General features: G+C 35.7%; 1 protein-coding gene across 1 annotated transcript in view; it reads right to left on the bottom strand.

The window, feature by feature from the left end:
- Positions 1-10,995, bottom strand: part of SNTG2 (syntrophin gamma 2) — a 139,105-nt gene that overhangs the window by 9,550 nt on the left and 118,560 nt on the right. The window contains exon 15 of the mRNA XM_008641850.2: positions 3,215-3,307. Within this exon, the coding sequence (XP_008640072.1) occupies positions 3,215-3,307 (93 nt within the window). The remainder of the gene's footprint in view (positions 1-3,214; positions 3,308-10,995) is intronic.

The raw sequence follows: 10,995 nt of genomic DNA, 5'->3' as shown, positions 1-10,995 counted from the left end.
CTTTAATGCCTTTAATCTTAATGAAAATTCTCTGCACATGTTGAAATGTGGTTCAGTCCCCAGACACTGCTGAGGAAACACAATTTAAATATTTGGAAGGTTATTTCAAAAGCACACATGGAAAAAAGTTTGCTGTGTTCCATTTTCCAACATGCCTCTCTTCAAAATATTTTTTTTAAGTAGACCTGCGCTACCAGTGGTATTCGGAACCCTACTCATAGTTTAATGTCCTATAAATAAAAAATATCTCCTGGTTCCCTGCAGACATAAATGTCACCAACTTCTTAGAGAGACATAACAGATGAAGAAAAACTGAACTATGCTACAGCACTGTGATGGTGCTTAAACTTTACATTCACAAACAGATTTTAACTGGCTCCAGAGGGCCTAATTAGACCACCTGAAAAGTGTTCAAAGCTTAAACAAGTTTGGCTCTAAACAGGATAGATGAATGTTTGCTATGTAATATAACTCCTAAGGTGGAGATGAATCAAGAACTTAGGAACAATTTAGTAATAATAAACACTGCCGGAGTCATCATCTCTCTCAACAGTTGACACCGACTGGGAAAGATGAGAAGTAGATAGCACTGGAAGGTGGAAGAAAATGCACTTTGGGATCCCTTTATACTGGAGGAGCGGCTGGAGGCACAGGATGGGGAAGATGAACCAACCAAGCTGACAAGATAAAAAAGAATCTCTACAATGAGATATAAAGTAGATGCAGGCTACAGAAGTATCTCAGTGATGGGCCCAAAAAGATTGAATGAGTTAAGCCCATCAAGAGCCTGGAATAGAACATGCAGGAAAAGAAACTGTTCTAGAAAAGTTCTTTAAAAGACATCTTTCTTGTGCTGGAGAGACAAGTCAGAATATGGGAGAGAAACAACCCTGCAGAAACATGGTCAGTGAAGAATGGGGAGGAGGTGCTGTTCCTGAAGGACTGCACCTGGCGGGAAGGACCCTGGCTGGAGCAGTTCATGAAGAGCTGCAGCCCATGGGAAGGATTCGTTGGATTCTGGAGGGCTGTGTCCTGTGGGAGGGACTCCACACTGGAACAGAAGAGTGTGAGTTCTCCTGAGGAGGAAGGAGTGGCGGAGACAATGTGTGGTGAACTGACCACAGCCCCCATTCCCAATGTGCCTGTGCTGCTGGAGAGGAGCAGGTAGAGAAAATTGGGAAGCAGAGACGGGTGGGGGGAAGGTGTTTTAAGATCTGGTTTTTATTTCTCATTAGCATACTCTCATTTGATTGGATTGGCAATAAATTAAACTAATTTGCCCAAGTGGAGTCTGTTTTGCCCATGATGGTCACTGCTGAGTGATGTCCTCCTGCCTTTATCTTGACCTGCGAGCCTTTTGTTGTATTTCCTCTCATTTGCCCAGCTCAGGAGGAAGCCAGGTCAACCCCCCACACTCCAAAGCAAAAGTTCTTGTGCTTTTTATTTCAGAATTTGTAATAAGAAGGCCCTTTAAAAACTGTTTTTCAAGTGTAAAAAAGAATGTTTTTCAATGAGTACATGAGCTGGTTGCCCAAAATTTGAGACTGAGATTTTGAGTCATAGAGCAGATGGGAGACTGGCCTTTATTTTAATAATCCTCTTTGAATACCTGCTGGGGTGCAAGAGCATTCTTTGCATCAACAGAAGACCTTAATTTTTTCATTAAGTCCAAGAAAAAATAGATTTTTCAGTAAAATTGCTATGTCCCTAATGAACTGTTAATTGCTTGACCACTTAAAGAATCTTTTTTGCATTGGTAGAAAATATTCTGAAATAGCTATGCATAGGGGAAAACACAGTGAACTCCAGGTGACAATTATGGGAAGGAAGATGAACTGCAGAAGTCACCCATTATTGCCTCACTCTGGCTTGAGGATGCAGAGAACATCTCCATCTCTCACATAGATGAAGAATTAATGTACGTGAGCTCTCCAGAATTTTTACCGTTTAGCAATGGAATAAGTCTATCTGCTGGTATTCTGTGTTTCTCCTCAGGTAAGCAACAAAGATTCATCTAAATCCTCCTCGTCATCAATTCTGAATGTAGGCACTGTGACACAAAGTCCTATTAATAGAGTAAGTTTATAATTTTAAAGGTAGGAGTACATGCAGTCTTCACACTTAAAAGAAACCCTTTCTATAGGCTAGAGAGATTACTTCCTACAGTTAATTTGTGGTTACATGCAAATTATGCAAGAAGCAGGATTCCAGAATGTAGTATCACCTCAGTCAGAGAAGGGTATACAAAAGTATTTCCTGAAATTTTATATTGCTTTGTGGGATAGCACAATTTAATTTAATTAGTCTAAATTTTCATGCAATCTTGGTCATTATTTCTCTGCACAAAAATTTCAATAGATTTGAAATTTTGGGGCATTTTGGCCCCAAACCCACAAAATGCCAACATGCAAAAGCTAGATCCTGCATCAGTATTTCCAAATGCATTGTGTTTCCTCTTCACTTAGAATGACTGACTGAATTTTTAAAATATATTTGAGAAGACAGACCTTCTACTGCACAGTTCTATTAATGCAGGAACATTTTTTGTATATATGTTTGCTTCTACTGTCAAACAAATATTAAAATTCACTTAGAATAATATGCATTATAGAACCACTAAATTACATAGAAAATAATAGCATTATAGACAGGGCTTGGAAGTTGGCATGTATCATTAACCATTCCCTGTAGGCACTTTCTATATAGCCACTGTTTTGCAAGACATGTCTATGTAATCTTATAGATTCTGACTTTGAAAAACATTTGCCCTTATTCTGTTTATTTCAGACATGACCTAAATTTCTTATGATGGAAGAATAATTAATCCTATTTTATATCTGTAGCTTCAAAACAAATAGAATCAGGTGACATTTCATTTTTTTTCATGACTTGTAATCTTTTACAAATCTTGAAGTTTTTTCATTATAACAAACCAAGTTCTCTGCTAAATATAACTTTCCTTTGCTTTTATTACTTGAAAAGGAAGTTACTTTTTTTGTATCTTTCTCCAAAATGTATCTTTACATGCTATACAACTGTAATTGCCCCTTTCAAGTCCCAAATTGACTACATTTCAGTAGGGCTAAATAAATAAATATTACAGTACATTGGAAGAATAAACACTGGGCATAAACATGAAAAAAATGCAATAAATGATAACTTCAATAACTGTAAAACAATACAGAGTTATGTTTTCCTCTTCTTTTACTCTTACCTTTGTTTTACTGTCAAAACAGGTAAATCCTAGAGCAAAGTCGACTGTGAAACACAGGGTATCCCCTTGCCAACTGCACATATATGTTTTAGACTGAAAAAAAAAGGTATGATTTTTGAGAGGACAACCATCACTGTAAATAATCTTATTAAAATAATATTTTATGCAGGTGGTTTTGGGTGGGAAGACATTCAACTGACAGCACTGGTACTGCTTTATATTACTATGTTTGAAAATGATCAAAAACTTCTGACTGTAAATCCTTATCACATCTGTCAACTAGACATTAACTGGAGCTCTTTTATATTTCAAGTCACTCTTCTACAAAATAAATATATTCATGAAAACCAACCCTTGCAAAATGCAACCCAGAACAAACAAAACCAAACCTGACTACTCTATACTTTTTAAGCCTGCTTAGACCTGAGCTATAAATGACTTCTGATATCACTTCCAGCAAATGTGCAGCCAACAGTGCCTAAATGTTCAGTCATTGCAATCTAATTATGAAAAAGCATTCTGTCTGCTTGACCTCTCCATCTGATTTAAACTGTGTAGAGAATCCTTCTGTTTTACAACATTTTTTCATTTGGGTCTGGTGACATGCCAGCACAGCACTATGTTAATGTTAGTTAATGTAATTTAATAGTAAGATCTAATAGCTATCACGTCTTAGCACTGATACTTGCTAGACACTGCAATCTATATACCAATTCCATGATAACCTTTCATATTAGAAAGGAAAAACGTCTGTTTTATTAACAAAATGCAGCAGTTCTGTTTAAACTTCTGAATAAGATTTACAGTAAAAAGTCAATTAACTCTTTCCAGGCATTTTTAAGACTCACTAACTCAGGTATATGACAGGTTCTGAAAAGACATGAACAAGATTTGCTGTAATATGAAACAGCCCCATGGCATTCACCATGGATAAACAGTTAATAGCAAAAAGCCCATTGCCTTCAGCATGAGTAGAGATCAGATCCTGTTTCCAGGCTTTCCTTGCCACACCTTACCAGCCATTTATAAGATTATACCTTTGTGCCTTAAGAAATTTTGATTTTTTTTTGTTTTTTCCAAGGAAGCATTGCTTCACTCTCATTGATACATCATAAACCTCAATGTTGCCTCATGCTTAGACATTTGTTTACACAAAAGGTTTATATCTGGATAGTTTCCTTTAATTAAAAATACAACTTTTAAACACAAGAATGCTGTAGAGGAGAGACTGAAAGCATTAATAAACTTGCTTAAGATTAAAACTGCTATTTTAATTGTTTTTTAAAGATTTTTTGTATAATCTAAAACTTCAGCATGATTGTAAAGGTTTCCTTACTCCAGTATTAATAAAAATAGTTAGTTATACTAAAACAAGCATTTCTGAGTTACAGTTACGACATTTTAAAAGGATTTTGAAAGGGCTAGGAGTGATATCAATTCATAAGTGCAAATTAGTATTATAATCTTCTCCACAATAATGGAGATGTATAATATTTCTGAATAAATTAATTTGCTCACTGGTGTTCAAAGATCATATTATTTGTCATTTAAAAAGATTGCAGTGATTGATTTTCAATTAGAATGACATTTAGATATCCTTATATTTCATTCAGTAATTAAAAGGTGGCATTAAGCCCCAGTCATAACTTATTCTCCATTATTTTCCAATTAAAAAGGTTATACTAGTTGAGCTCTGACTCAGCAAAGCAATTTTTAAAATTGATAAAAATTAGATTCCCCTAATGGGTAAGCATATAATTGCTCAGCCACAAATGGTGAATACTAAAATGAACTATTCACAAATAATTAGCTTGGAGTACTTTACAAATATTCAATATTAGGAAATAATGGAACCAGTTTGGAAATTATTCATAAATACTAGAGACAAACATAATATGCTTCATTTTCAGTTACTTCAAATAGATACGTGGTTTGTACTTGCAAAACACGCTCACAGAGTTTTCTTTACAACAGAATTAGTTTGTATTTTTTGTATAAATTTAAAAGCCTGCTCATGGCATCTCCTCAGTTACTTTGAACAGGTTCTCAGAAAGCTCTGTGGTAAAGGACCCCCATCTCTACTCATTAACACTAGGACAGGGCATTATTCCTTTCCATTTTTGCCTTTGGAATAAACTTCCCATACACTTGCAGTTGCGATCACCCTTGGCAATCTACAATAATTGTTTACATGGAAACTTAACGTCAGAGGTCTAGGTTCAGCTGTCTTTAAGTGTATTTTGGAAAAAAAAAAAGCCAAAAACCCCCAAAAAACGAAAAAACCCCACTCCATATTAGCCAGCTTGCTAAGTCACAGTTTAAACAACAGAGAGAAGAATAGGCCTCACACTGCAGTAACTAAGAAAATTGTAGTATATGACCTAGATCAATCATCTAATGTTTTCTGAGCAATGTAATGATCCATAGAATCTTATATTTGTAATAAAAGACAATTACAGAACTTCTACCTGTGGAATTGTTCAGGTATCAGTATCTCCAAGCATATACTTTTAACTCATGAAAAGATCATTACGTTGATAATATCTCTGTTCAAATAGCAAAAGAACAGTATTTCTGACTCCTTTATGACAGAATACCTCAGACAGTCCTCCTGACACTGGTCAGAAGCATTACACTTGTCTGTCTCTGGCACTGACATCTGTCCTCCAAGACCCTGAGAGGGCTTAATAGTTACAATGACTACACATACACTCTCACTCTCTTTCCCATAGACAGAGATTTCCCAGAAGTAATTCAGCTTTGAACTGTATTTGGTGGTCAAGAAACAACTGGGCATAGCACTTAGTGCCATGGTCTAGTTAACAGGGTGCTGATCAGTCTGGTTGGACTCGATGATCTCACAGGACTTTTTCATCAGTTTTACAAAAGGGCAAGGACAAGGGGCAGTTTGCTTCAGTACTCTAAAACAAAGATTAATGTAGGATTCTCTCTAACAAATATGATCAATGAGAGGCCAATTAATTCCAAACCCAACTATTATGATTATGAGTTACCATGACTCTTTCTCTCAGGGGAGGGAATGTGTTTGTAAACAGCTCAGCTAAGACAACAAGAAGGCCTTTGAACTTGGTTAATAGGTGTTAGGTATCCAAGACAAGAGGTGAGTAAATGCTAAAACTGGAAAATGAATGCATAGGAAAAGACAACAACTGGGACTTACTTATTTCCACTCAGAGAGGACGGCACAAATATACCTCAGATATCTGTAAGAGACAAAGCCTGAGGGACAAACAGAAAGAGGGACCACTTCATGTGTAGTCACTGGCCTGTGATGAGGCTGAAGCACAAAGACTGGGTGAGTAGCAAGCACCACCGCAGCCCAGACATAGATGTCTGGGGAAGGAAAGGCAAGGATAAGGATGAACCCTCCTCTCCTTCAGGTTCCTTCTCTGTGTAGGGGTCCTTGTCCACATTAAGCTATAGTACAATGGCAGAAGGAAGCATGCAGACCCTCCAGATCAGAGGGAGACCTTCTGATTTCTCCACACATGTGCGTCTTCCATGTAGGCTAAAGCTACAATTGGTTTCTACAACTGGTAAGTACAATTGGCTTCTTCTGGGACTGGGCAGTCCAAATGCTTCTAAATAAATCATGATAAGCACTGGACTTTTTGCAACAGACTTTTGTTGTTACTGGAATATGAGTTTATTGCAATGCTTTAGCTGGAAGGCTTAAATTTGCCCAAGTTCTGCCACAGGCATCCAATGTAGTACCTCTGGATTCTTTTTTGAAGACATAGAGTCCTTAATGTTACTCTGGTGTGGGATTGTATTCTGTCCAAGAAATAGGGGTCCAATTTGCTTTTGTTTTGCAGTAAAATTCTTTAAAATCAAGATTAATAACAATAACTGTCAGTTGAAATAGCACATTCTGAGATCATCAACAAAGATTCTTAGTAAAGTACCATTTAACATATTTCTTTAAGAATCAGGGCACCAACCTTTTCAGTCAGTACTCCTTTTCCTAAGTTTTCATGGCAAATAAGTTTTCTAAGGACCAAGTGAGACTCACTGATGTTGCTCATCTAAGTGCAACACAGAAAAATGACATTGTGTACATTCATTTTAAATGATATTACTTTTACAACTCTCATGCTGTTGCTCCTAATGTCTCATAAGATTTACAGTTTCAAAAATTCAGCTGATGATTGACTACTTTGCAGTTAATTATTGTCTTGCATGAAGGAAACTCCTCATTTTGCTTTAACTACAGCACCAATATGCAATATATTCATTACTATTGGACTCAAATATGTTCTACTGAGCAGGAATTGTAGTGTTTTAAATCAGCCAAAATACAGAAATAATACCTATTTTCTAGTCTAAGTGAATACAAATTGGGCATGCAAATGATTTTGCTTGTTTATTTTCCAAGAAGCAATTGGGAAGTTGGTAATACATTTACGCTTTCCTGCTTGAACTACATATTCTCCCTGCTATGCTGTTAACTACTTTATAGATGTAGATATACATTTACTCTAAGATGGGCTGTAAAGCTTTATTACATATAAATGGGAACACAGACATTATGTCTCACTATACTCATGATATAGAATTTAACACACACTTTCTAAAGATAAATTATAACCAGACATCACAGCATTTAGGCAATAGCCATATCCATACAGTACACATATTGCATATTGTATTCACTTACTCCCTTTAAGCTAAAGTATGTGCTATGCCTCTGTCTGGAAATAATATGCCATCAATGTAAAAAATGCTAAAATATTTTCAAAAATTTGTCTTTTCTTAGAAAAAGTATTTACATTAACATCAAATTATGCTATGAATCCAAAGAATGTATTTTTGGAGTAGAAAACTCTAGCATTGCCAATTTGAACTGATAAAATTTTAGCATCCTCCAAATATTGCTTCTACTTGTTTCTTTTTATTTCTGACACCAAATCCCTCCCCATGTTACATTTAATTTTTTTTTGTTTTGTTTTTCTGTCAGTGTCAGCAAAAACTGGGAGAAATTTTATAGTATTTGTCAGAGGAACTTAAATGCCTGAAAGAGAGAAGGACCTAAATGATGTGTTATTTTATTCTGCATTAGAAATAAAATAATGCACACCAGCATTCAAGATACAGTGACGGGGAGGGATAAAATCATACCAACAGCAGATAGTTTGGAACACAAATTCTTGCATTAAGACTTTATACAGCAGCTTTTTACAAGCTTCTGACAGGAGTAAGGTATCTTAATGCATCCAATGTATTTACAAAAATATAGAGTTTGGTAAAAGCCTTAATATGGGACCAGATCTGTCAAAAAAAAGTCTTTATGAAAAGTCCACTTTTAGCATTAAAAAAATGCAAGCAGGATGTGAAAATGAAGAGTAACCAGAGTTATTACAGTTGTATTGAGAAATAGATATCAGCCCACATATAGAGAGAGTACTAGGAGGCAAAATTAAACCCCTTAGTTCTGAACACAGCAAAACTTCCAAGAGTATTTTTGCACAGAATTACTTGTGCTAAACAGAAATGCTTTTTTAACTCTTTGAAACTGCAAAATCATTGAATTAAAAATGCAGATGCTTTGGCTTTCTCATATTTAAAAAACACTGTTATTTTACAGTAAAATATTTTATACATAATCTTTTTTTAAGAGCAAAACTTTCAGAACATGTTTATAAAGTAAACCAAAAGCATTGTCACTCTGAATTCAGATTATATATGAGAAAATGAAACAACAATAAAACCCATCATTCATCTAAAGCATAAGAGTTTTCAGAAATTTCATCTAGAACAGACTCCCAAAGCTCAGGTGTACTCCTCTTCCAGACATCAGTAAAAAAGGATCAGTGAAATAATTTCAGTGAGAGTGATCAAATGAATACCATCTTTACTTAAAAAACTGTGGCAGATCCACTCATTTTCCCATACCTTTAAGGAATTCGTCATGTCAAAATTAAAAGGTTACAGAACTTTGATAATTATGGATAGATACAAATAAAACTACTTCATTGAAAAAAACAGATCTGTTTAAAAATGTTGTATATTCCTTCAAAGTCTGCTGTTGCTGCAGCCAAAGGAATTACATCTTAATATCCTAAAATGACTCTTTTTTCACATGCTTTGCTGGCATTAGTATAAAAGTGCATTCTCATATAAAAGATGGTACTGTAATCTGGTGATTTCAAGAAGACATCATAGTTGGTTTTTTTAAACATTTGTGCACATTTGTGGTTCAGTATATCTGTATGCAAGAGACACTCTGGCACTAAAGTAAGATTTTTCAAAGGACTCAAATGATGGCTCATTATATTTTCACTGAATTTCAAAAAAAGCTTCTATTTATTTCAGTAGAAGTGGGACTAGCTCGGGGCTTTACAAAATAATTCCTAAGTTTAATACATCCATGTTTTAAAAGCTGGTCTTCTCAGGATACTGCTAGACTTGAAACTTTTGCCTTTAGGTCATCTACTGAAATAACTATCTGATCTATTAATAATTGTTAATTTGTAATGCTCATGACATTATAACAGCTAACTGCACAAATGCTTTGCTTAGTAGAGCTCTCATTGGACAGACTGTCTTTTCAGAAACCCTCAGCATCACTGATATTAGGCATTAAACCAACATGCAGATATTAGGGTTACATGTATATATGGGATCAAGTGAATTTTACTCTACAGCGAGTTGTGTTCCTATAGGAAGATGGAGGTGAACTTGTAGGTTCAGCTATTCCTTGGCAAAACAGATAGTGCAGAGCTGGATGCCTACTTTTGGCCATGGCATTCTCTCTGTAATATGAACCTCTAGCTAAAGCAAATCTGACAGAAGAGAAGACTTGCTACCCCCTCTGCTGAACAGGCAGACAATGGCTTAAATCGTTTGTAGGAAAAGGCAGTGAGAAAAATGGACGCAGTAGGACAAAATCTAAGGGCAGCAGCTTAGAAATTATTATCTTCTAGCAGGGAAAATTCAAATCGTGTTCTTTAGGCTTGGCTTATGTCAGGAAGAGATTGTGCTTCCTCATCTCTGTGTCTGAGCAATGGCTACATCATTTTGCAGCAACTAATTTTTCCACAAAGAAAAGCAAGAATCAACAGTGACTTAAATGTTAAGAGTTTCCTACATGTAGATTGTCCCAAGCATATTTTCACATAACTGAGGCAGATTCCCAGTGGCAATCACAGTAATCAAGCTGTTTACTAAAACCGCTTGTTTTAGTAGAACCAGTAGAACTCTACTGTCTTACTTCAGCAAAGACAACAACTTAATTTTGATACAGTTTATTATTACATAATAATACATATTTTTCATCTCTGGTGATCTATAAATTCTAGAATGTCACAGTTGAAAAGGGAATTTAATCAGAAATATCAAGAGACATTCCTGAGTACAAAATTAAGTTCTGAATAAATGATGCTTTGACTGGGACTTAGTTTCTCTGCCTGATTCTTATAAATCGTGGGTGGAGAATAATAAGGAACACCAAAATTAAAAACAAAATCCAGCATCAAATTTCTAAGGTAATATTACTCTATAAATTTGAAATTCCATGACAGTAAATTATTGACAGTAAATTCTTGACAGATTTAAAAGAATCACTGAATGGTTTGGGTTGAAAGGGTTCCAGAGCGGGCCTATTGCAGGGACACCTTCCACTAGACCGGGGTGCTCAGAGCCCCGTCCAACCTGGTCTTGAACTCCTTCAGGGATGAGGCATCCACAGCTTCTCTGGGCAACCTGTTCAGTGCCTCAACACCTTCCATGTATAGAATTTATTCCTAACATGTAATCTAAAC

The sequence above is a fragment of the Corvus brachyrhynchos genome, unplaced genomic scaffold (genome assembly GCF_000691975.1).
Source record: "Corvus brachyrhynchos isolate BGI_N302 unplaced genomic scaffold, ASM69197v1 scaffold116, whole genome shotgun sequence".
NCBI classification, from domain to species: Eukaryota; Metazoa; Chordata; class Aves; order Passeriformes; family Corvidae; genus Corvus; species Corvus brachyrhynchos.
This window is presented reverse-complemented; position numbering and strand designations above follow the sequence as displayed.